This window comes from Sciurus carolinensis, chromosome 6 (genome assembly GCF_902686445.1).
Source record: "Sciurus carolinensis chromosome 6, mSciCar1.2, whole genome shotgun sequence".
Lineage (NCBI taxonomy): Eukaryota > Metazoa > Chordata > Mammalia > Rodentia > Sciuridae > Sciurus > Sciurus carolinensis.
Window position 1 is genome coordinate 875,273 of NC_062218.1, and position 25,464 is coordinate 900,736.

Consider the following 25,464-nt stretch of genomic DNA (forward strand, 5'->3'; position numbering starts at 1 on the left):
CCCAGGGGGCGGGGGCCCAGAGACCAGCCGGAGCACGTGAGGTGCCACAGTGGTGCGAGGCCGTCACCAGCAGAACAGGGCGGCCCCAGGCCCAGACCTGCCTCAGGCCCAGCTCGCTGGCGCTGAGAGGAGAGGGCAGCTGGAGGATTCTCTGGGCTGTGGGTCCGGAGGGCCAGCGGCGAGCGCAGGGCCTGTTCCGCCCGAGCCTCGAGACACTCACGGTTTCAGGCTGAAGAGGTCTTTGAACCCAGGGCCGCTGGCCTCCTTGTTCCTGTGCTTCTCCGCGACCAGCTTCTCCTTCGTCCAGGTCATCTGCACCTTGTCCGGCGTCGACGGGGCCTGGGGCCTGGTGGCCGCCGCAGCGTGGGATGCAGTGTTCCTGTCGTGGATCAGCTGGGCCTGGCGGGGAATTGCAGGGGTCGGCACAGTCAGTGGCTTGCCAAAGCCACCAGCAGACAGTGGCCAGTGAGCCAGGCCGGCCACAGAACAAAGAGGACCTCAGCCTGAGACCCCACTGGCCACCACGCAGGGGCTCCGGCCACCCCAGTCCTGGAAAGCCATCTCCCGGGCCTTCAGATGGGTCACAGCTCCCTTCTGAGTCCCTCCAGCATCACCGTCCTGTCCTGCCCCAAAGGCCACGTGGAGCCATGTGCCAACCCACAGGGCCAGTGCTCACAAGGTCCCAGGGTGGGACAGGATGTGGCCGTGACCACGGGGAGGTGACTGACCCCCAGAGCATCACGCCACTAAGGCAGGGCTGAGTGTGTGAGGCCTGCTGGGTGACCAGAGGCCCAGCGAGGTCACCTCGGGCATGAGTCACGCTGTCAGCCAGTCTGAGTGTGAATGGCCAAAAAATGCCAGTGCTCAGGTCACGCCAGCCCGCGGGGCACAGGGGGCCACGTGGCACCTCACCAGCTCCCAGGTGCCATGCTGTGTGCCACACGCATCACCTGTGGGGCAGCGCAGCTCCTGGCCGCTGCCTTCCTGCCTCGCCTCCCTTGTGCGCGCCTGGGACAGGAGCCCCGTGGGGAGGCTCTGGGTGCAGCCCACACGCACCTCTCTCTCCCGCTCGTTCCTGGACAGCTGCATCTGCTTCAGCATCTGCGACCGCTGCTCCATCATCAAGGTCTTCTCGTAGGTGAATGCGGAAATGTCGTTCTCGACCTGCGTTGCACAGCCCTGACTGAACGGGGCGCCCGGCAGCCCAGGCCCAGAGCAGCAGCTGCCCTGCGCCCTCCCGGGCCCTCCGACACCACCCGTGGGGGTGAGAGGAGAGCCGGTCCCACCCGCTGACGGAGCCTGCAGGCCCTGGGGCGTCCAGCTCGTGCCACGGGCTCGCCAGCAACTGCTGTGGCTTTCTGCGTGCAGGCTTCCCACATGGAGGTGAGGCCACAGCACCACCGCAGGACCCGCGGGGGACAGCGTTCAGTGCCCCTGCCCAGGGACCCTGGCCTCCACCCGCCACACCCAGAGCAGGCTTGCCCATCACACTCAGACACGGGAGCTGCCAGTCAGTCCCAACCACGGCTGACGATGTCACCCTGGGCGGCGGGGGGTGGCCCCCAGCGGCCCCTCTGAGCCGGCCAGCATTGTGGGCTGAGGGGCTGGGAGGTTACACCCACAGAAGCTGCAAGGCCCAGGGGACGCGGCAGCTCTGCCTGCCTCCCTGTCCAGCCTCTGCCGTCCCGAGGCCTCGTCTGCACGGCAGCTCTTGTGACGTAGGTGTGCCACCATGCAGAGCAGCCGGACCCCGAGGGCAAGCCCACAGCAAGGGCTACGCAGGCTAAGGCCACTGGGCAGGTCACCAGCTCGCAACGGCCAAGGCTCGTCCAGATGCAGATGCACGGTGCGGGACAGCGAGCCCCTCGGGAGAACTGGGGGGCGCTCAAGCTGCTCCTAACCCTGCGCAGCGCCTGCAGCGCGGGAGGAGACCCACACGGACGGCACGGCTCCACAGACAGACAGCAGACCAAGGCTCCGGAGGCCTGGGGAGGACCTTGCTCCAGATCAGAGGGCACGGATCCAGGCAGGACACTGGGCTGTCAGCCAGCCCTGGGGCGCCGCGTCCCCGAGCCGGGCCTCCCACAGCACTGCGGGGCAGCTCCCCCCGGACCCCAGCGGCTCTACTCCGGGGACAGGGCTGAGATGTGCCTGAGCTGGGCAGGGCCCATGCTGACTGGGTGTCATCCAAACCAAGAGTGGCCTGCGTGGACTGGAGCCGTGACACGGCCCAGGAGCAAGCCGAGGCTCAGGCGCAGGGCGCCATGCAGCTGGTGCGCAGAAACCTAGTGGCACGAGCACGGGGGTCCGGGGGCCATGGTGAGGTGGGCGCCTGTCCTGCCCAGGCCTCCTCCACACCAGCCTCACTCTCTGGAGGCGCCTGGCCCTCCGCGGACACTGTCCACAAAGTGCCCCATTGGCAGCCTCGTCCTACGCTTTGTCCCAGGCTGACCCCGCGGACTGACGACCCTGTCCAGCCAGAGGCGGCTGGTCATGCCCAGCCGTGGGACTTGAGTCCAGCTCCTGTGGGCAACCACACCCAGGGGGCCTGAGCAGGCTGGTGAGGCAGGAAGCCCCACGGGCGGCCTGCGGTGGCAGCTATCGAGGCCACACGGACCTCAGCCGGGGCACTGGGACACGGCCCGCCCACGACCCGGCCCCGCAGCACCCGCACACGCACCATCTCCACCACCTCCACCTCGGCGCTGATCCTCAGGTGGTACAGGAACACCTGCAGGTCCTTCTTCATCTGGATGCTATTGTCGTCCACCTGGGCCACCGTGAAGATGCGCGTCCGGCACCTGCGCCACACCTGAGGAGGGAGGGCGTCCCAGGCTGAGTGAGCTGCCCGCACCACCGCCCGCAGGCTCGGGGAGCCCGGCCCACCTTGTGCTGGCGCAGCAGGAAGGGCAGCAGCATGAGCATGCCCCCGTCGTGCACGACCCACCACACGTCGATGCTGCCCTCCCCGAAGCGCTCCTGGTTCTGCGGGAAGGAGTCGACGTTCTTGGCGACCAGCAGGGCCTGCTGGGCCGCCGTGGTGTCGCGGACGGTGTCTGCGGGAAGAGGGGGCTGCAGGTCACCGAGGACAGGCTGGCCGTGACCTCACAGGGCGGCCACAGGGAGGCAGGGTCCCCGTGAGTCCCCCGCCCAGGCCGGGCATCCAGGGGCCCTGACATCACCAGGACCTCTGGGCCCAGCCACAGAGCCTGAGTCGCAGCTCAGGGACCCCCAGTGGAGGGACAGGGCTCTGGGAAGGGGTGGAGCTCAAGACTGCCCAGTGGCTACTTGTCCAGTGACCGTGTGGCTCAGCCCTTCCACGGCCCCAAGGAACATGTGCGGCCTGGTGACCTCGAGACCAGAAAGGGCCGCTAGCGGCCACACCCACCGACGAAGTTCTTCCAGGAGAAAGGGTTGTCCTCCTGCTTCCAGGACTCGGGCCAGGCCATGAGCACCGTGTTGTGCTTCATGCCCCCGAGGCCTGCCGACTGGATCAGGTGCGACGTGCCGTCCCGCAGGTTGGAGGACACTACCAGCTGGCAGAAGCCCTTGGTCTTCTCCAGGCCCATCAGGAGCCGGATGTTCTGCAGGAGAGGGCGAGGAGCACTCACGCAGGGGCCCCGCAGGACCCCAGCCCCCAGTGGCCAGCCGGGTGGGCACACGTGAGGGCCCCGCAGGACCCCAGCCCCCAGTGGCCAGCCGGGCGGGCACACGTGAGGGCCCCACAGGACCCCAGCCCACAGTGGCCAGCCGGGCGGGCACATGTGAGGAAGACAGACACAGCACGCGGTGTGCCGGACGCGGTGAGACCACGGCATCCCACCAGGAGGGCCTTCAGAGCTGTCGTCCCCAGATCACCACTGCTAGTGGACCCCGGGTCACACGCCACCTGCCCAGCATGTGGACATCATCTGAATGGGTCAGTGGACTTAATGGCTTCTGCAGAAGAATACGGGGGGTGGGGTCCAAGAAAAGCCAGACTCTGCTACTGCGCTGCTGTTCTGCCAGGGCCCAGCTGCCGGCACCCACCCCAGCAGCCAGCTGTCAAGGGGGCTGGACGCGCACGATTCGTGATGTGCTGCCACTGAGCTGTGGCTTCTGCCCTAGCAGCTGGGCTCCGGGGTCCCGCCACTGAGGAGCGTGCTGGGCTCTGGCACCAGGAGGCACTGCCACGCAGCTCCAGACTCCTGCCTCCCCAGTCTCTCCCTGTAGGAACCTGAGTGCCTGCCGTGTGGACAGCTGCTGCCCCGCCTCCGAGCGTGGAGACCCTGCCCGAGCCTCGTGACGCCACCGAGGTGGCACACCGTGCGGCACTGGACAAGGTCTGCAACTGAGCTGACGCACGATGTTGCGATGCCACGAACATTTCACTCATGGGACGTGAACTTGGGGGCCAGAAAGTAGACTGCAGAGGTCGAGGGAAGTTCACGTCCCCATCCCAGAACCCGGGACATGGCCGGATTCAGAAGGTGTCCTTGTGGAGGCAGCTGAGGCTCTCAGGGCAAGAGCGCTCTCCACCTGCCTGGACCTTGAATCTGTGACAAGTGTCCAGTCAGGCAGAGGCTGGACGCAGAGCAGAAGAGGAGGCGGGGAAGGGGGAGGCCGGGAGGGCCCAGCCGGGAGCCTCCAGAGCCAGACGTGGCAGGAGGGCGCCTTGGGAGCACAGCCTGCCCTGCTCACCTCAGATGCGTCTCAGACCCTCGACAAGTGGCTGCTGCCAACCTCGGGCCAGCGAGGCTCCGGCCCAACACGAGGCTCACGGGCCACTCCCTCCCCCTTCTGCAAATCAGCTGCCGCCTGCATCAGCCCTGCAGCAACATCGGCTCATCACAGCTCCCCCGGGGTCCACCAGCCGCTGACCCAGCAAAACCCTCCTCCTCCCTCCTGGCCTCACTCCCTGGACGCCTCTCACACGGACCCCCAGGGTGGGGCAGAGGCGTGGGGAGTGTTCACGTTTAGAATCAGCTCGAGCCAGGAACTGCCTGATCACGCTGCCCAAAAGGGAAGCCACCTGTGAGCACCCCAGAAGAGGGAGCACCCGGCACAGGCCCAGGCCTTCCCACGGCAGGGCCACTGCTGGGCCACACGCAGGGGGCCACCAGGCTAAGCCACCAAGGAGCCCCCTGCACCTCAGCAGGACGCCAATCTCTGGGACAACAGCCTCGGGTTAACTCTGGGTTCACATCAAGGGCACCGTGTCCAGGCCCACGTGTGCCGTGAGGCCGAGAGCCACCGGCCTCTCCTGCCCTCCCGCGGGCTCTGAGCTGTGCTCAGCTGCTTTCCAGGGACGTCCACCACTGCCTTCAGCAGGCCTCAGCCTCCCCAGCAACCTTCCCTGACAGGCCACCAGCCTGGGTTCAGTGAGCACTGGGTGAGCTGCGGGCACCCTGCAGGACACACCAGCATGACTGGGCACTCCTGGCCCACGGCGGGGGGACGCTTGCAGACCCACCAACCCAAGAGGCGAGAGCGCAGGGTCTGAGCCGATCTGGCACTGACGCTGCCAGGGAGCAGACTGGGTTCCAACCGCAAAATGTCATAGGGAGGAGCGGGCAGGGACAGGCCCCGGGCTGCAGAGGCCCGAGGACAGTCGGCTCGCAGGGCACGCTGTCCCCTGAGGTTTGTGACTCCCACACAGAGGCGTGAAGGGTGGGAGAGCCAGGTGTCACGCAGCCACCAGACCGCGGTCAGCAGGATCCAAACAGCACAGCACAGAGCAGGGACGGGCGGAACCGGGCAGCAGCGGCCCTCACGCCGCCAAGCCGACAACCGGCGCTCCAAACACTGGAGGGGCTGGGCCCTGGCGAGGGGCTCCAGGTGTGAGGGTCAAGGCTGGACACCGGCCCTCGAGCTGCAGTCACAGCTTCCCAAGGGGCAGCACGGGAGCAGGTTCCTCAGGTTCCACTCCCGCCTGTGTCAGACCCCAGCCTCCCTTCGTGACAGGGACAGCTGCGTGGCACACAGGACTGTTTCCATGCACTGAGGCTGACTGTGCACTGGGAGACCCTCCTGTGCTGCCCCGGCCTGAAGCAGCCTGGCCCCACCCACCCTCCCTCTGCCCACCACCTCCTAGCCTGCTGCCCTCCCCACCTGCTGGTCCAGGACCTGCCCTCCAGCACCCACTGTGCCCACCACCTGCTGGTCCAGGACCTGCCCTCCAGCACCCACTGTGCCCACCACCTGCTGGTCCAGGACCTGCCCTCCAGCACCCACTGTGCCCACCACCTGCTGGTCCAGGATGTGCCCTCCAGCACCCACTGTGCCCACCACCTCCTAGCCTGCTGCCCTCCCTCACCTGCTGGTCCAGGATGTGCCCTCCAGCACCCTCTGTGCCCACCACCTCCTAGCCTGCTGCCCTCCCTCCACCTGCTGGTCCAGGACCTGCCCTCCAGCACCCACTGTGCCCACCACCTCCTAGCCTGCTGCCCTCCTCCACCTGCTGGTCCAGGACCTGCCCTCCAGCACCCTCTGTGCCCACCACCTGCTGGTGCAGGACCTGCCCTCCAGCACCCACTGTGCCCACCACCTCCTAGCCTGCTGCCCTCCCTCCATCTGCTGGTCCAGGACCTGCCCTCCAGCACCCTCTGTGCCCACCACCTGCTGGTCCAGGACGTGCCCTCCAGCACCCACTGTGCCCACCACCTCCTAGCCTGCTGCCCTCCCTCCACCTGCTGGCCCAGGACCTGCCCTCCAGCACCCTCTGTGCCCACCACCTGCTGGTCCAGGACCTGCCCTCCAGCACCCTCTGTGCCCACCACCTCCTAGCCTGCTGCCCTCCTCCACCTGCTGGTCCAGGACCTGCCCTCCAGCACCCTCTGTGCCCACCACCTCCTAGCCTGCTGCCCTCCCTCCACCTGCTGGTCCAGGACCTGCCCTCCAGCACCCACTGTGCCCTCCACCTGCTGGTCCAGGACGTGCCCTCCACACCCTCTGTGCCCACCAACTCCTAGCCTGCTGCCCTCCCTCACCTGCTGGTCCAGGACGTGCACTCCAGCACCCACTGTGCCCACCACCTCCTAGCCTGCTGCCCTCCTCCACCTGCTGGTCCAGGACCTGCCCTCCAGCACCCACTGTGCCCTCCACCTGCTGGTCCAGGACCTGCCCTCCAGCACCCACTGTGCCCTCCACCTGCTGGTCCAGGACGTGCCCTCCACACCCTCTGTGCCCACCACCTGCTGGTCCAGGACCTGCCCTCCAGCACCCTCTGTGCCCACCACCTCCTAGCCTGCTGCCCTCCCTCCACCTGCTGGTCCAGGACGTGCCCTCCAGCACCCTGTGCCCACCACCTCCTAGCCTGCTGCCCTCCCTCACCTGCTGGTCCAGGACCTGCCCTCCAGCACCCACTGTGCCCTCCACCTGCTGGTCCAGGACGTGCCCTCCACACCCTCTGTGCCCACCACCTGCTGGTCCAGGACGTGCCCTCCACACCCTCTGTGCCCACCACCTGCTGGTCCAGGACGTGCCCTCCAGCACCCCTCTCTGCCCACCCACCTCCTCGGCCTGCTGGGCCTCCACGTGCTGGTCCAGGTAGGTGCCCTCCAGCACTGAGCCCACGATGGTGAGGCCCTTGCCCGCCTTCAGCTGCGAGGCAAAGGACAGCAGGCGGGGGTGCTTCACACACTGCTGCGCATCCAGGTTGAGCATCACCAGCACCTGGGGCCTAGGGGACAGCAGGCACCACGGCGACAGGCAGTCAGCGATGCCTCCAACGGGAAGGGCAGGGGCAGGAGGGACAGGAGGCAGGTGAGGCAGGAGGGGAGGTGCCAGGCTGCGTGGAGGTCCCTGGAGCACGAGAATGGGCCTCTCCTGCTGGGCACACGGGCCAGGGCCTTCGGGGCAGGTGGAAGCCCCTGGCACTGGAGGCAGCCTCTGCCCAACTCAGAAGTGCGAGCAGAGCCAGTGGCCACACTCGCCGCAGGGACGCTCACCCCTTCTCCAGCCACTCTGCCTAGTGGCCTGTTGGGGCTCAGGACCCACTCTGGTGACCCTCATCTGTGGCGGCCCCACCAGGACCCCACCCGACGGGCTGAAGACAGAGGCTTTGGGAACAGTGCTCCCCAGGCGGGCACCCCGGCTCCCTTCTGCCACCCGGGGCCGCGGGGCACACTCACCTCCAGTTCTTGGTGTGGGGTGGCCCGTGCTCCAGGCGTAGCAGGGCGTAGCGGGCAGCGTTCAGAGACAGACCCCTGATGCCGTCCCCCCACTCCTTCTCGGCCCTGTGGGGACAGAGAGGTGCTGGTCCCAGCAGCACCCCTGGCCGGGCACCTGAGGATATCTGCAGCCTTATGGCAGGAGCACCCTCCAAAAGCAGGAGGGGCGCAGGGGGACTGTGGCACCAGGAGGTGAAGGTGGCAGGGACCACCCCCTGCACGGGACTGAGCACAGCCACTGGGGCAGAAGGCAATTCAGGTACAAGACCCGGAGCTTGGGAGAGCCTCTGGCAGAGCCGGCCAGGGACCAGAAAAGAAAGGGAGGACACTTCTGCCCTGGGACCCACCTCCATCAGGCCAGGTGGGTCTCCCGGGAAAGCCCAGAGGGCAGGGAGCCCATGACAGAGAGGACCTGGACCAGACCACAAGGGCGAGTTCAAGAGGAAGAAGGACAGCACAGGCCAGAGGGATGAGCTGAGGCCGTGGTGGTCCCTCCCACTTTCCCACGCTGCCCACTCTGGGCCAGGCTGGTCTCAGAGCCCTGGGGCAGGGGAGCAAGGAAGCCAGGGTAGAGCGGTGGGGGCGCCCTCACCCGCGGTACTCGATGTACTTGTAGATGCAGCCGGCGATGAGCATGGCGAACAGGGCGTAGTACCAGGAGCAGATGAACATCAGGGCCAGGCACAAGCTCATGCCCAGGAAGGACAGGGTCCTGGGAGGCACGCAGCTCAGGCACTGCCCGCCCACCCCAGGCCCAGCACCCACACGGCCACCCCAGACGCTGCCTTTCCCTTTCCCAGAGCCCTTCCCGAACGCCAGGGAAACATCCTGGCCGCCCGCTGACTGCAGGGCAGGGGGCCCACGAGGCCCACGCGAGTCCTGGGGTGGACAAAGGGCCTGAAGGCAGAGCGACCGCAGGCTCCGGGCCTGCGGGCAGGTTCTGCAGGCGGCAGCCAGCCTTGAGGACGTCCTCACCAGTGGTAGTACTTGAAGCGGGGACGCCAGTTGGGTGTGCGCAGCAGGGTCTGCACCGCGCAGGCCAGGTTCACAAACATGTAGCACATGAGGAAGAACCTGCAGCGGGCGCACCAGGGACACCACTCAGCCAGCGGTGGCCGCCTCTGCCCTCCATGGGCTCCTGGTCTACACCACAGGCCCCACCATGGGTCCCAGTGTACACAACAGTCCCCCCATCATGGCCCCTGTCCTACTACGGTGCCCCTGACAGTCCCTGCACGCCCCAGCCCAGGTGCAGTAGCAGATGGGTCTCGTGGACCCGCCTGCCCTGCCACCTATGGCCACGACCAACAGGCGGCCCCGACACAGCAGCCTCCGCCAGCCACGCGGGCCTTGATTCACCGCCAGCCCACAGCCACGTGACCCTGCGCCTGCTGCTCTGGCTTCCACTGCACCCTCCTGAATGCACAGTGGCCATGTCCCCACGCCCTCAACCCCTGTGCCCTCACACGGCCACTCACATGGACAGGATGGGGGCCACGCTGTCCAGGGAGGCAATGAGGATGCCCGTCTCACAGATGAAGGTCGTGAGCAGCAGGGCCCAGGTGGGCTCCCCGTTGGCCTTCCCATGGCCGAACACCTAGAGAGAGGGGGCAGGTGGGCTAGGGCAGGACAAGGGCTACCCAGTGCCACCAGACGACACAGGACAAGAGGAGCTGACCTCACAACCCACGGCCAGGCCAGAGCCAGCTGAAGAAACCCTACCAGGGAGAGGCCCTGGGCCGCCCTGTGCACCTGGAGCTCAGACCTGCCCCCAGGGTCAGAGAGAACCCGCCCCTCCTGTGTGCGATGTGTGCTGGGGCTGGGGGCCCGAGGGTGGACCCAGGGCCTCCCTCGTGCTGGACGAGAGCTCCACTGCTGAGCTGTGCCCCCAGCCCTCTTTATTTTGAGGCAGGTCTGCCAAGCTGCCCGATGAGAAAATCGATTTGCTGCCCGTCCCAGGTGTGCTGCGGCCTGTGGCCCCCTCACTCGTCTGCATGAACAACTTCCCATTCACCCCAGCAGCTGCCCAGCCCTAGGAGGCTGGTCCCCAGACACCCAATCCCTTGCTGACACGGCAGTGGGCAACAGAGTGTCCTCCTCAGGCCGGGAGGACCGACAGAGGGCCACACGGCTACTCCCAGGACAGATCCCAGAGGCACCTGCAGGCCTGGATGCAGGGGCTGCTCTGCCCACCACAGCACACGCTTGCCCAGCATCCAGAGGGACAGTGATCCCAGCAGGGTCAGGGCGGAACACGTGTCCACTCTATACCCAAAGGCCACAGCATAGGGAGCAGCCCCTCAGGGACCCTCGTGCACACGACCCCGGCCTTCCTGGGGTCTCTCAGCAGGGCAGCCAGGGCCCACCTGCTCCAGCCTGGGCCGAGGGCTCACCTGCAGGAAAGGGACAATGCCATCGCGGGCGATGGCCTGCAGCAGACGGGGTGCCCCGGTCAGGCTCTGCAGGCCAGCACCACAGGTGGAGAAGAAGGAGCCAATGACAATGACCCAGGGGGATGGCCAGGCCAGCATGCCGATGACCAGGTTCCCTTGGAGGGCCTCTCCGAACCTGCGGGCAGAAGGTGGTCAGCACAGCTTCCCAAAGCTGAACGGAAGGCAGCACAGCCCTGACCCCACAAGAGGGGTTCCTGGCGGAGGGGCAAGGGGGGTCCACAGAGGACAGCGAGTGGCCTGGACCTGAGACCCCCACCCGGCTGGACCGCCAGGTCCGCACAGCGTGGCCGGCACCCCTGGGTGTTCTGGTGTCGAGGACACTGCTCCCTGCCAGGTCTCGCCTGGGAGCAGGGAAGCCCTGGCGAGCGGGAGCCACGGCCCCTCTGCAGAGGCAGCCGTGCAGGGGCCTGCAGCACCACGCAGCCGGGCAGAGAGCCCGTGAGCCCTGAGGTCTGCAGCTCACTGCTCCTCCACCCGCAGCTGCGCCTCGCCCATCCTGGACCTGCGCCCCCGCACCCGCCTGCCGGGCATGGTGTTTGCACCCATGGCCCCCCAGGCTCAGGGCCCATGCTGGTGACTCATTAACGCCTCGGTCAGGCAAGGGACGGTCACCCCCAGCACAAGGGCTCCCAGCTGTGAGGCTCTAGGGTGGTTTCAATTTCAAAGCTGAAGCTGCCCTCAGGAAAGAGAGTGCTGACCACACAGCTCGCCCAAGCTGCTGTGAAAACCAACGCACTTATCTCGTAAGACCACGCCTTCAATGCAGGCCCCAAAGAGCACTATGCAGGAGAGATCTGCAGCCAGGTCAAGGTCGTCAGTCCAGAGACAGTACAGAGGGCCACAGGGGCAGGGTGATGCATCGGTCAGCAGAGTCTGACCAGGCTCCAGGTGGGCCTCCCAGGCCAGGGTCCCTGGAGTCCCCATCCCCACACCCTGACCTGTGGCCATGCCTGGCCCCATGGTCCTCAGGTCCTCCCCACTCTCTGCCTGCGGCTCCAGGTGGTCAGGATGTGCCTGGCCTGCAGTGTGTGCACTGGGGACCACAGGAGATGCTGACCATGAGGACAGACCTTGGCTGGAAGGAAAGAGCCCTGAGTCCTGAGCCCATGGCCCTGCTTCTCAGAGCCCACCCTGGTCAGTGTGCACACCGAATGCTCAGCTGTGCCACACGCATCCAGCCAGACGCGAAGTGCGGACGCTGCCAGACTGCAGGTCAACGCCATGTTGTGGGGCCAAACATGAGGGAGTCCAGCTGTCACGTCTGGCGTGGGCCACTGCACCATGGCAGCCCCAGCTCCAGGGAGGGGGCAGACTCGGCCAGGACCCACCCAGACCCAGGAAGCCCACCACAGGCTGCTGCCGTGAGAGGGGGAGGCCAGGACCCTCCCAAGGATACAGATAAAAGATGTGGTCACGATGGCCAAGATGGTCCCCGTGGGGATGGACTTCTGGGCGTCCTTGAGGTCCCCAGAGCGGTTGGATCCTGCCATGATGCCTGTGGAAGCAGACGGGACGAGCTGATGTGACAGGCAGCCCTGGAGAGACTCGCCAGAGGCCTCGTAAGGACCAGGCCACTGCCACCCTGCAGGCACTGTCCCTGTGGACGAGCTGGCCCAGGGATCACAGCCCAGGCCTCACCTCTCCACTCGGCAGGACGCCTGCTGCAGGGGCCCAGGGCAAGGACCCCAAATGCCCAAGCCATGCATGAGACGGAGGTCCCAGTAACCAAGCTCAAAGCAAGGCCAGCAGGGGGTCCCCAACATGCCCAGGACCCTGCGATCTTGGCTCACCCTCTGGGTCCCAGATCAGAGGCTCCAGGAGGACAGAGTCCAGTGCTGACCAAATTGCAGCCTGATGGTCCCCAAGGGTGGCAGGAACAAGCCCTGAGTCAGCTCGGGTCCTGCCAGGTCAGCCCTGGGCCAGCCTCTCCCTCCAGACCCACAGGAGCAGCCACCACAGCGCCCGCGCTGCTCGGGCAGCACCAAGCCGCTCCCCGTCTGCGAAGCCCAGCTGCACCGGATCCACCCGGGGCACTAGAAGGCGGCTGGACGGCCACGGGTCCTGCGCGGGGTGCCGCCACCAGCAGCCACGTTGGGCCATCCCACACGTTCCCAGGGGACCTGCACTGGCGGGGGAGGGGAGCGGAGCACAGGAGCCTCACCCGTCACGGAGGGGAAGTAGATGCCCAAGAGCATGGTGAAGTGGGTCATGATGTCCGTGAGGACGTACGGCAGCCCGCCAGCCCGGCTCTCCTCGGACACGGGCACAGACGGCACGCCCTCCTTCTCCACAAAGGCCCCCTTGTCCGAGTACGTGCTCCACAGGTTGTCTGCAGGAAGGCAGGAAGGCAAGGAGACATCCTCCTGAGGTTCCGGAACCTTCTGTCGGGGCTCCCTGGGGGCCCCCAGGCCACCACGGCGGCCTGCGACTGCTCACACTGACCCGAGGCTCCACCCGCGATGGAGGACGCCCACTGGGAACCACGTCAGGGAACCCCCTTCCCAAACCTGAGCAGAGACCCCAGCACTGGGGAACCTCACGCCCGTGCTCTAAATGGCATCTGCGTCCTGGGGCACTAAGTGCAAGGCCCTCGCCAATGGGGAGGACCCAGAGCCTGCGGGCACTTGACCAGGTGCATCAGGTACCCCACCGTCCACAGACCCACCAGGCAGACCCCTGTTGGGCCCGCACAGCCTGATGCTGCCGACACACACCGCGGGCCTTCCCCACAGGCACCTCCTGGCCAGACTCGCCCTTCCATGCCCCACGAAGCCCCCGCCGTGGCCACTCAGAGGGCCCCCTCCTTGGGGGCTCAGCACAGCCTCCAGCACAGCCACACACACTCCCAGCCAAACACGAGAAGCAGCCGCAGCCCAGCCGGCTGGTGCCCTCCTAGAACTGCCCCGTCCCCGAACACCAGGCCCGTCTTCCAGGGCCAGAGGTGCAGCCAGCAGTTCTTCATCACATGGCACCATAAAGACAACGGCCAGCCGAGAGGTGGACTTGCTGGCCTGACACACACTTGGCTTCTTTAGCCCGGGGAGGGCCAGGGCCACATGGGGGCCCAGAGCTGGTCAGCAGCAGCTGGGGAGGGCTGGCCTCAGACAGACGTGCCCACAAGACAGCACCCGGCGCCCTGCTGAGACATGCCCCGGCTTACCCAGGAGGACGCCGCTGGCCACACCAGGGATGCCCTGGATCTCGGTGACGTTGTTCTGCACAAAGTACTCGTCACAGGAGGCACCGGGGCTGGAGCTGTTGCAGAAGAGGCTCCAGAGCGCGGTGGTCACGGTGCCGTTGCTGGCGACGTGTGTCTTGGCACAGGCAGCGAAGCTGCGCTTGGCGAGGGTGCGGTTCCCGAGGAGGCAGACCCTGCATGGGACAGCGGACCCTGCCACCACCGCGCTCTGGGCTGGTCCTGCGGGTGACGTGCCACACCTGCCATGACCGCAAGGGCCACACACCAGGGACCAGCACCTCCTCCAGGCCACGGCTCAGGACTGTTCAGGGCTGCCCGGCCACCTGCCCCTGGGTGCCCTGCACGCAGCGAGAGGGTGCAGCCCAGGCCCCAGGCCCCAGGCCCCAGATCGCAAGGGCCAGGCCCCTCCTGTCCTGCTCTGGGCTGGTGGCCCTCCCTGAAGGCCCACTTGCTAGGTGATGCCGGCCACCCCAACAACCTCCTTATCCCAAAGGGAGACGAGGAACAAACCCACGGGAGGGCCTTGTGTGAGGTGCGGGGGCAGGAGGCACACTGGGAAGCCCCACTGCCCAATGTCCCCAGGGCTGCCGGCCACCAGGGCTGAGCAGGGCCTGCACCAGCCTCCAGTCCCTACGGTGCACGCAGACCCACGACCCACGACCCACAGGGCCACCTGGCACCGAGTCTCCTCCAGGGAGGGCGGGACCACCCCAGGACGCAGGTCCGTGCCGGGAGAGGAGCCAGGGCAACGGAGGCAGGACCCGAGGCCCCCAGCGAGGCCCCCAGCGAGGGCCCCAGGGATGCCCCCACTCACGGGATGTCCGGCGGGTCGAAGGCGGTCTTGATGACACCGGCGTAGATGGCCAGGATGGAGAGCACCACACAGGCCAGGAAGACCAGGGCCAGTTTGTTGACGTACTTCACGCCCACAAAGACCACCACGGCCATGAGCGCCAGGGTGCAGCTGCCGTAGACACGCATGTTGTGCAGCAGCGCGGCAGCCTCACCACCCGCCTCCGTGGCCTGGAAGATGGCCGCGCTGGGGGAGATGTAGGTCTGTGGGGAGCGAGGCAGCTCAGCACGGCCTCCCGCCCGGGGCCCTCCCCTGGCCTGGGACCCCACAGACCGGGGCTTCCCCAGGCCCCTCCGAGCCTCAGAGGACATCCGTCATGCACACAGACCCTAGAAGCCCTGGTGGAGACCCCTCTGCACAAACCACAGGCAGTGGGTACAGCCTGTGACGGGCAGTGCTTCCAGGACCAGGAGGGAAGGCTGTCCCTCACCTTCCAGAGTGGCTGTCCTGGCCCAGACACTCCTTGGCAGAGAGGCCATGTGGGAAGGGCAGGGTTCCAGCCACAGCCCTAGGAAGGCAGGCAGTACCACCGTCCTCCACCAATGACAGCCCCAGCTGGCTGCAGCCAGAGAGCCACCGGTGACCAGCCTGCCATCCCGGCAGCCCTGCCTGGGTGCCTCCCTGCAACCAGCAGACACTGGCCAGGCAGAGGGCAACAGTCCAGAGTCTAGCTGCTTGGGTGTGGCCAGCACCAACAGGTGCACGAGGAACTTGCTAGAAATGTAACCGGGGTCCACCTGATGCTTTGGATGCAGCCCTGGCTGCTCTGCCCCTGCAACTGATTCGTAAAATGGACGCGTTGCCTTCTCTTCCTCTCTCCCTGCTCCTCCCTAATCTCTCCCTGCTCCTCCCTCATCTCAGGGGAAACAGGAGTACCTTTCTTCCCCATCCTAGGCAGAGTTATCTGTCCCTGAGCACACACCCACCACAGGAGCCAAGTCATCCAGACTTGGAGATGACACCAGATCTCAGCAATGACATCTCCCAAATCAACACGTGAATCACGACTCCAAAGAGAACATGTGGAGTGCAGCCTTTGAGCCTCCTCTTCAACAGCCCCTGTTCCTGCTGAGGGGCAGCCTCACAGCCTCTGGGACAGGGGTCCCCTTGCTTCTCCTTGGCTAGCAAAACAATAAACCTTCTTTTTCCTTTTTCTCAAAAGCGTGTCCTCATTTCGGATTGGCATCGGGGACAAGGACCGAGCTTTTGGTAACAGAAAGTCTCAGGCCCTGGTCCAGACCCTGACTCAGAACTTGCATGGTCCGAGCTAGGTGTTCCACGTGTGAGGGAGCAGGGAGGCCTCCTCCACAGTGGGCGCCTGGGAGCAGTGGCCAGCCCCACAGCTGAGCTCCCTCTGCCTCCCCAGGCTGGGCCCAGGACCAGCCACCGCCCCAGCTCCAGCTTGGGGTCCTGTCTTCTGGAAGCATCTTCTCTGGGATCAAGCAAGTGGTGGGGAAGGGCAAGGTCCCCTGGACTCAAGGCCAACAGGCCGTCTCTGGCCTCTGGGAGCCAGCGGGACACTGCTGCTCCAGAGTCCACTGAACACCCAGTGGGACACGTCAGCTTAGGGGGAGAGCCTTCTGCTGACCACATAGAATGTCTGCCAGCAGCAACGGCAGCCGAGCAGAAACACGTCACCCAACAGGCTGCATCGGAAAGCAGGGGCGACAGGAGAGGCCGGGACCCTGTCACGGGGCCACACTGACACCAAGGCTCCGACGGCCCTGATGGGTTCTCTTGGAGCATGGGGCTCCTAGCGGAGAGGGACACCTGCCACAGCTGACAGTGGCACCCGGAGCTCCATTTGCAGCCCAAGCCAAGGAGGCAGGGGTTCGGCTCTGGAGCCCAACAGGCAGCGGGGTGCAGGGCAGGGTGCAGAGGGGCGCGTACACCAAGGGGGCGTGGGTGGGGCCTTCCAGCACATGCAAACAGGCCTCAGAGAGGGACCCCAACCACAGCACACTCACCAGAAAGATCTCGATGGTGCCCAGGATGTACATGGCACCTGCGAACGTGGTGCCCAGGTAGAAGCAGAGGCCCACGGCCCCTCCAAACTCGGGCCCCAGCGACCGAGATATCATGTAGTATGAACCTCCAGCTACAAGCAGCAGAACGAGAGAAGCCCATGAGGGGCGTCTCCCAGTGGACTCGGACGCAAAGAGCAGCATGCTCATGGGCAAAGGAGGGGCCCCGAGAAGGGACATGGCCCAGCCCACCCTCAAGGCTGCAGGCAGTGCTGGAGAGGCCCTCGCCCTGTGAGCCCAAGCGTCAGCTTCCTGTGGAAAGAGGCTGGCGCGGGCGGCAGTCGGGGCCATTACACCCCAGAGCCCAGTAGCTCCCACCGAGAGGGCCACGTGACTCTAGTTTAAAAAAAAAGAAAGAGGAGAAGCAAGGTCCTTGAGGAGCTGCTTGGTGTGTTCCATGTCACCTTAAAGAGTCCTCAGTGCACGGGTGGCCACGGCCTGCCATCCCTCCCTGGTCCGTCCACTGGTGACAAGGCCTGGACTCATACCATCCAGCCTCAGCAGGACACCAGGAAGGTCCAGAGCACTCCTGGGGTGCACCTTTGCCCCACCCGTCCCCCTGTCCTGGACAGCCTCGCCAGACCAGCACCATGTCCTCCAGCTGGCTGAGCTGAGGAAGGGGCTGGGGCAGTGAGGCCAGCAGCCCGAGAGTACGGGGAGGAGCGGGGCCAATCCAGGAGCTGGGTGCAAAGCAAGCTCGGCCGCTCACATGAGGCTCCTGAAGGGCAGGGCGGCCGCGTGCTCAGTTCACCACCCGGCAGTGAACCATCAGGCTTGTTAACTACCACGTGTTGACTAGCACTGCTCCTCGTTCACCCCAACGAGAGGCTGCTGCCCTCCCGGAGGACCCCGTGGCAGGGCCAGCGGGTTGCGGCCCCACACAACCCCGTTCTGCTCACTCCCCACGGGACAGACACACAGGCGGGATTCCATGGCTCAAGCGGCAGAGAGAAGCAAGAGGAACGGGACCGAGGCCAGCCCAGCACACAGCTGCCCTCACGCCCTGCGCCCGGCCACCCACCTTCTCAGTATCACTGCACACTGGGCGCTTGGGCTTAGTCTTAAAAATGGCTCCATTTAAAAGAGTCAATGGTCTACGGCAAATCAAAACTCAGAATCCAAACGAGGCCTCGAGCTCACCATGAACACCAGCCCCTCTGTCCCAGGAGCAAAGGCCACTCACCAGGTGGCCTCCCCAACAAGCGTCCCAGGGTGACAGCCAGCGCAGACATGGGACACGCCTGCCCTGCACTGAGTCAAGCACGCAGAGGCTGGCCGCTGCCCACACACAGGGCACCGACACCCGGAAAGGCCCAGACCCTGTTGAGAAGCAGGTCCGCCTCTGGACAGGGAAGTCCATCCTCAGTCACAGCGGACAGCAGGCAGGTGAGGATATGTCTGCACCAGGGCCTGAGAACGGCCCATGTTTTGCAAGCCCTGGACAGCACATGCCCATGCCGCCCTCGAGGGTCAAGGTCCACGTCACCGTCACCATGACAGCGGAGAGCACTCAGCACCACATGCACAGGGCTCAGGTACCGCACTGGGCAAGGCCACCCAGACCCACGACAGGACCTCACCTGGAACCACACCGTTGGTGGCAATGGCACTCATGGAGATGGCGGTCAGCATTGTCTGCAGAGAGAGGCCGCCTCTCAGAACCGGTGCTCTCTAAGCTACTCCGACAAGCACGGACCTGAGCTGCCTGGGGCCCAGCCACGCACTCCAGGGCTCCTGATCTCAAAGGAACCACTGAGTGACCAGGATCAAGAGCTCAGGCCCCCAGGACATCCAAGTGCAGGTCCCCTGGACACCTGGCTCAGACTACCTGGCTCTGCCCTTCTCCGCCCACCACGAAGCCTCACCTTGCACCCACAGGGAAACCCTGGATTGGGATACTGCCCAGCCCTAAAGGTGGGCTCCACCTAAGTGCCCACCTACCCTAGGGACCCAAACTAGGAGTCCACCTATGCCTACCCATGGGGCACAGGAGAACCCTGTCTAGTACCCACAGGATACAGGCAGCCCCATCTAGTGCCCACCTCCCCTGGGGGCACCATGGTGTCCAGGTGAGCCAGGGAGGGCCCACCTCCAGCTACCTGCCCCTGCTCAGGAGAGCCCACCTGTGGGCACCAGGAGTGACCACACAGCCAGGGACAGGCAGCGAGGCCGGGGGTGGTGCTGAAAAGGACTCCTGCTCAGCTGTGCGGCCCTGTTATCCCAGGGAGGGCACGCCCAGGCCACCCCGGGGTGGACAGCCGCTCCTAAGCAGAGGACAAACAGCCGAGGCAGCCAGGGGAGGCAGAGACTCGCAGGCCACCAGGGAGGCCCTGGCGCCCAGCCTGGGCCTGAAGGAGTGGCTAGCTGGCCTCTTCTCTACCACAGGGTCCTGGAGTTCCAGGGGCCCTGCTGGCGGCATCACATCCCCTGGCAGCCCGGCGGCACTGGCATGTGACACCCAGGGGACCGTCAATGCCCCATGGTGCGCCGGGCAAGGCCCCGGGGGACAGAAACAGCCAGCTTCTCCAGGCGCAGGAGGCCCCGCCTACTCCCCGGACAGGCCACGCCTAGGACGGAGCCCCAGCCAGTTGCCCAGGGACTCAGGCCCACTGCAGCTCCCCATGGGAGGGACCCACTCTCGGGCCCCCGGGAGGTGGCCACTCACGCAGGTGCAGCACAGCGAGACGATGAGGAAGGACTCCAGCACGCCGGCCGCCCCCACGATCCAGGTCAGGCGCAGGAAGAGGATGACCCCCAGGATGTTCTGCAGGCAGGGCAGGTAGACGCCGATGAAGGTGCCCATGCGCGGAGCCTGGAAGAGAGCACCACTGTCCAGGGAGCCGCGCCTGCAGCGGCCAGGCAGGAAAGGCCTACGCTCCCGCCGAGCCCCAGCGCTCTGCTCCCGGGCCCTGGGGGTCCGGACACAGGACGCTCTGGGCCTGAAAGTCGGAACCTAGTTCTGAGCCCGGGGAGACCCGGCAGCGAGGTCCACGCTGGGCCTGGGCAGCCACACACAGGAAGCTGGCCCAGGGCAGCACCCTCCCAGGGTCTGGGCGCCAGCACTTGCGGTGCAGATGAGAGGAGGGTATGCTCTGACCCCTGCAAGCCAAGTGGGCACAGGAAGGTCCGACCTACGGTATGAAATGGTCCACAGACAGCACGACACCAGCTCCATCCCTCCAGGCAGAGAAAAGGCTAGGCAGCCTCCAGGGCGGGTGGCTGCCTGCTCGTGGGGCTCAGCCTCTGACCCCGGCAGCCTGAGGCAGCAAGTCCTGCAGCTGGTCCTCTGGCCGGAGCCTGGGGACCCCATGTCCTTCTGAAGAGCACTTCACTCCTGAAAGGCCGCTTGTAGGGATCGACTCACAGCTCAGGAGGCTGGAGATGCCGAGAAGTTGCCCAGACCAATGGTCCTGGCTGGAAACTAGTGCCCGCCTTGGAACAAGCTGTGTGCTCCGCAGGAGGACGTGGGGCAGCCCTGGCCCCTCCCATCCCCAGGACCTGACTGGTCCCCAGTGGGGTGGCTGATTCACCCTCACTGAAACCTGCCCACCTCCGGACACAGAGGCTCTGCAGAGGGACACAGGTGGCCCTCGTCCTGCCATCGACTGAAACCCAGCCCAGGGACCAGCACCACAAGCCCAAGGGACCACAAACAGAGAGCTGGGTGCCTGGGGTAGGGTGGAACATCCTAGTACTTGACCTGGGCCTTCTGTACCCAAGTCCACCACCTGGACACTGGCTGAAGAGCTCGGTGGGAGGAGCGGGCCCTTTCCACAGTGCCTTGAGGAAGGCTAAGCAGGCCAGACGGCACCGGGCTTGGGGGCTGCAGGCAGAAGCACTTGGACCAGGCCCCTCTGCCGGCAAGGGTCACGGTCCAGACCCCACACCCCGGCATGGGACAAGGTCTCCCCAACAGGCTCCAGCAGATGGGGGGCACATACCCGGGCTGTCTGCACCTGAGCTCCTGGGGCCTGGGGCCGCTTGCAGGCCAGCCATACCCCAGAACAAGCCCAGGCACCAAATGCCCACTATGACTCATTCCCCCACGCAGGGTCCATGCACGGCTGTGGGGCAGGCCTGGGGGGCCCCAGAAGGTGTGGTCCGGCAGGCTGGAAGGGGCCCTGCCCAGCAGGCCCTGCCCCGGTGGCCCCTGTGGCCCTGGCACCCCATGGTCTTTGACTCAAGTCTCTCAGAAATGCAGAGTTGGTTCTGCTGTGTCCACGTAAGAGGAAGGAAGGGGAAGACGTCTGCACTTTGTCAAGGCCTGACTTCCCGGGGCCCTGGAGGCCAGGGCAGGCTGGACACCGGCACACGGGAGGCGCTCGGATGTGAATGGGGAGGGCAGCCAGCTGCTACCAGCCCTGGGACGCGGCTGTCACCCCCACCAGCAGGACCACCTGGGACAGAAGCCATCCAGCTCCTTCCCACTCGGACCTCTCCCGGTACCACAAACCCCAGCCTGCAGAGGAAACGAGGCCTCTGGTGGTGTTTTCAAGAACAAGAGCGTTAGGGAAAGTACCACAGGGACAGACTCGGCAGGTCTCCTCACTGGCCCCACCGAGGGAGCCTGGGAAGACGTGGACGCCGACTTTCTGGAAAAGGGGCTCATAACACTGCCAACCCCTCGTGCCCTGGGGAGGCGGGCCTGCACCAAAGGTTCCCCATGTTGGCTCTTTGCAAGAAGGCAAGAAGCCAAGCGAAGAAGGGAGGACTCCTGTGTGAATCTGGGGCCCCAAGGCCTCCGGGGCTCTTCCCAGAGCTGGCCTGTGGTCCTCCCCACGTTGCTCCTGAGGTTGGAGGTTTCCATCTCACTCTGGCATCCCACGGTCCTGTCCTGGAGCCCTGGGGACACTTCTTCCCGTGGTCCCCACAATCTGAAGTGAAACCCTCCCAGAACCCTCTTCCCACCAGAACGCCCCCTGCGGACCCCATTTCGTAGGAGGGACTCCTGGGAGAAAATCCCCAAGCAAAGCAACTCCCGGGAAACCATCACCAGGCTGGCCGTGAGGGCGCAGGCAGCCCTGCAGGACCCGCGGTCCAGGGAGGGGCCACACTTCCAGACAGCTGCAGGGCGGGGTCCCCGACCTGACCAACCCGAGGCCTGGGACACACTCGAGGTGCCCGCAAGGCGCTGGGGCAGCGAAGGCGCAGGCGCCTCGGGAGGGCACGGCTGGCTGGCCCTGACGGCCGAGCCGGAGGTGAGCACGGTGGGCAGGTGGGACGCGGCGGTACCTTGGCCTCCCTGCGCCGGCTGTCCTCGTCCTCCTCATGCTCCACCACGCCCTGGCTCAGGTTGGTGTAGTTGGCCAGCTTGTTCAGCAGTGAGGACACCATGGGGTTGCTGTCCATTTCCTCCTGTGAGGCGGGAAGCCCCAGTCACGTCCACCGACACCCCAGGGCCAGCGGGTCATGCCCAGTGGGCCCCTCCGTGCCCACTGCTGATGCTGAGCCTTGGGCTGCAAGGAGCCAGAGAGGCCCTGCAGTCAGAGGCCACGGTATGGGGACCCCACCCAGGGAGGGGCTGGGCCCCCCAGGTGGTCGGGTTCGGGGATCCCAAGGGCTCCCAGGGCCCCCCCGAGGGCAGCGGTGGAGGGCTGCACCCTGCGGCTGCTCCTGGCGTCTGGACACATGAAGGGCCCAAGTGACCCAGGCAGGGCTGCCCTGGCTCTTGCCCACCAGTGGGCAGCCTGTGAAAGCCACTGCTCACCTCAAACAGCGCCATGTTCTTCCCTTCAAAGCAACTCTCTCTCTCCAGCTCCACGCTGTTGATGAACGGGCTGTTCTCCCTGGGGTTGCCATCGCCTGCGGGGAAGGACAGGGTCATCTCAGACCAAGGGAGCAGGAAGGACCCTCTGGAGGTCAGGGAAGCCAGCTCTGGGCAGCAGCTGGCCCTGGTCCCCTGCAGGGCAGCCAACGTGGCCCGTGCCGAGGGCAACGCCAGCCTGTGGCCGACGCCCCTCCCACCACACGTCCACATCCCGAGGTTCCCCAGGGGCTCCCCTGGCACAGCTCCCCTGGGTTTCAGAATCAAGTGTGGCTGTGATGGCCAGTTCCCAGCCTCGAGGTCTCCCACTTGACCGAGGTCAGGCTAAGCTTCCTCCTCCACACGTCAGAGCTACCCTCCTGGTCTCACTGCTGGCCCCAGCTTTCCCGGGGCTGGGGTCTCCTGGTCAGCTCCACGCCTGCTTGGCCTCCGTCCCAAGGGCTGACAGTGGGGAAGGCGGCACCAGCAGCCCGACAGAAACAGGACTGGTCAGGACCCTGGCCATGACACAGAGGTGCCAGGAGCCTGGGGGGGTCATAGGCATGCTCAGGGGGTGGGACACGGCCCCTCTCTGCCCCTGGCCTCTGACCCCAGAGCAGCGTCCATGCTGCCCACCTCCTGGGCCTGCCTGAACAGCACACCCGTGCCTTGGGAGGGGACACAGCCTGGATCCCAACACTCCAGCCCAACACACCAGCACAGCTGGCCCATGTGGGCTGCTGCACGTCCAGGACAAACCCTGCAGCCCAGTTGTGAGGGGACCTGGGTGCCAACTCCCTCCTTGGCAAGGTCCAGGAGACACGGAGCTCCAGACCCCCATCCCGGGAAGCACGTGTGCCAGGCTCAGTCCAGCTGAGAACTGCCTCAGTTCCCACGAGGGAGACGGACTCACGCCACAGTGACCTCAGCGACCCTCTGCCAGGCACTCCGCGACCACTCGGTCACTGTGGCCAGGTTGGCCCACGGGGGAGGCTGGGCAGCACTCCTCCAGAGTCCCTGGGCCTGAGAGGGAGGTGCAGGAGCCCCACCTTCACCGCCAGCCTGGCGGGAACGGCAGGGACTGCAGGGGCCCTGGGAGCTGGGGGTGGGATGGACGAGACCAGGACCAGGCTCAGCAGCAGAAAGGGGCCAGGGAGGGCCACACCAGAGCTCAGGTCCTGTGGAGCGTCCACAGGGCAACCGAGAGGGCAAGCGGGAGATCCTACAACTCACCCTGGCAGGCAGGTCCCTCCAGCTGCCCCACTCAGCAGGTGGCTGTCTCCTTCCCTACTGAGCCCAGAGCTGATGCCTGCAGGGACCCAGACCCAAAGTGAGACCCTCCAGGGACAGTCCAGCAGCAGCCCGTGACAGCGGCCCAGCCTCAGGAGACTGGGTCCTGGAGGAGAGGGGCCACACATCGGGGCCCAGCTCCGGCAGCTACAGCAACTCACACAAAGGCCCTGGGCACTGCAGGAAGCCTCCACGTCCCCCATTTGGGGACAGGGGCACGCAGCTGGGCACATGGAACACATGGTCTCCAGGGGTGTCCTGCTGCAAGATGAGTACCAGGCACGGCGGTCAGAGGGAGCAGAGGCAGCAGGTCTCAAAGGAGAGACCACCAGAGCTGGCTCCTCCCTGAGCCCACGTCACCCCTCAGTCCTGCGAACACTCAGCCTCAGATAACAAGACAAAGGGCCCGGGAGGACACTCGGGAGATGGACCACAATGTGGAGGCCGGGTCAGCACCTTGTCCCCATGCACAGGGCCGCCCAGCTCCTGCAGCGCGAGCACGAGGCCAGGCTGGACAAGGCAGTGACCCTGCCAGGCTGCTTGTGGGGCATCAGGTGACAAGGGCCCCAGCACCGTCCTCAGCTGGGGAGCTCGAGCTGTGACGTGCCTCCATGCCTTCCTGACACTCTGGGGACAACATTTTAAAGACCAGTGACCCCACCTGCAGGTCAGTGGCTCCAGCACTCACAGCCCAAGGGCACACTCAGTTTGTTTTGCTGTTTTGACAGCAGCTTTGAGTTTCAGATCCCCTGGATCCTGGTGGATTACGATGAGCAGCTTTGACTTTCAGATCTCCTGGATCCTGGTGGATTACACTGGCTTTACAGTAATCCCGTTTGTACAGAGCACAGCTTGCTACCAGGGACCCCACGGGACCAACCCTGAGGCACTGACACGTCCTGATGCGTCCAGGCCCACCTCGGCCCTGGTGGCTCAGAAGAGGCCTGACTACAGACTGGAACGGTCAAGGCCAGCAGGCCATTAAAGCAGACAAAGCACCCAGCCCTAAATTCACACCAAGCCACTCCTAGGCCCAGAAATGTGGTGCCTGGTCACATGTTCCAACACAGGCGGCCCAGGGCAAAGCCTTGGCAGGGCCAGCTTGTCTCTGACCAGAGGCCCACCTGGGACCCACCTGGCATCCCACTGCACAGGCTCCCTGGGCTCCCCTCAGCCCTGCCCAGGAGCTACAGGACGGCAGACGCAGGAAGGACAGGTCTTCCGCCAAGAGCTCTGGGGCTGGTGCTGGGGGGGCGGGGGTAGGGAGCATGGCCATGCTGTGCCTGCCCTGCAGTCTGACTGGGCGCGGCTCTGAGGACCCTGAGGGGCCTGTGGAGGTGCCTTCCCACTGAGTTCGGCCCACATCCCCCAGAAACATGCTGCCCACTCTCCCTAGACACCAGCTCCAGCCCCAGCACCTCAGGCCACGGACTAGAACTGAAAATGCAGCTGGCCCTTCAGTGTCTGGGAAGCGGGGAGAGTGGGGTCTGCAGACCCAACATGCACAGATGCTCACACGCACACACAGCTGCACACGCATGCACAAAGATGCACACGCAGATGCTCACACGCACAAGTGCACAAAGAGGCACATACACGCGTGCATAGATGCACACACACATGCACACACGTACACATAGATGCTCACAAGTACAAGTGCCACCCGTGCATGCAAGAGCCATGTTCAGTGTCCAGGACTCTGCAGCGCTCCCCTCAGGTGCTTCTCTACAGGGACTGTCACAGAATGGACAC

General features: G+C 65.6%; 1 protein-coding gene across 1 annotated transcript in view; it reads right to left on the reverse strand.

Annotated features, from left to right (window-relative positions):
* Slc12a7 (solute carrier family 12 member 7) overlaps nucleotides 1-25,464 on the reverse strand; it is a 44,992-nt gene that overhangs the window by 5,211 nt on the left and 14,317 nt on the right. The window contains exons 2-22 of the mRNA XM_047554826.1: nucleotides 22,387-22,481; nucleotides 21,912-22,034; nucleotides 19,345-19,491; nucleotides 18,260-18,314; nucleotides 16,623-16,753; nucleotides 14,617-14,858; nucleotides 13,764-13,975; nucleotides 12,765-12,932; nucleotides 12,000-12,098; nucleotides 11,340-11,397; nucleotides 10,544-10,718; nucleotides 9,629-9,747; nucleotides 9,126-9,224; nucleotides 8,743-8,862; nucleotides 8,112-8,216; nucleotides 7,492-7,660; nucleotides 3,389-3,584; nucleotides 2,887-3,056; nucleotides 2,681-2,812; nucleotides 1,057-1,164; nucleotides 221-399 (exon numbers count right to left, since the gene is read on the reverse strand). Of these exons, the coding sequence (XP_047410782.1) occupies nucleotides 221-399; nucleotides 1,057-1,164; nucleotides 2,681-2,812; nucleotides 2,887-3,056; nucleotides 3,389-3,584; nucleotides 7,492-7,660; nucleotides 8,112-8,216; nucleotides 8,743-8,862; nucleotides 9,126-9,224; nucleotides 9,629-9,747; nucleotides 10,544-10,718; nucleotides 11,340-11,397; nucleotides 12,000-12,098; nucleotides 12,765-12,932; nucleotides 13,764-13,975; nucleotides 14,617-14,858; nucleotides 16,623-16,753; nucleotides 18,260-18,314; nucleotides 19,345-19,491; nucleotides 21,912-22,034; nucleotides 22,387-22,481 (2,902 nt within the window). The remainder of the gene's footprint in view (nucleotides 1-220; nucleotides 400-1,056; nucleotides 1,165-2,680; nucleotides 2,813-2,886; nucleotides 3,057-3,388; nucleotides 3,585-7,491; nucleotides 7,661-8,111; nucleotides 8,217-8,742; nucleotides 8,863-9,125; nucleotides 9,225-9,628; nucleotides 9,748-10,543; nucleotides 10,719-11,339; nucleotides 11,398-11,999; nucleotides 12,099-12,764; nucleotides 12,933-13,763; nucleotides 13,976-14,616; nucleotides 14,859-16,622; nucleotides 16,754-18,259; nucleotides 18,315-19,344; nucleotides 19,492-21,911; nucleotides 22,035-22,386; nucleotides 22,482-25,464) is intronic.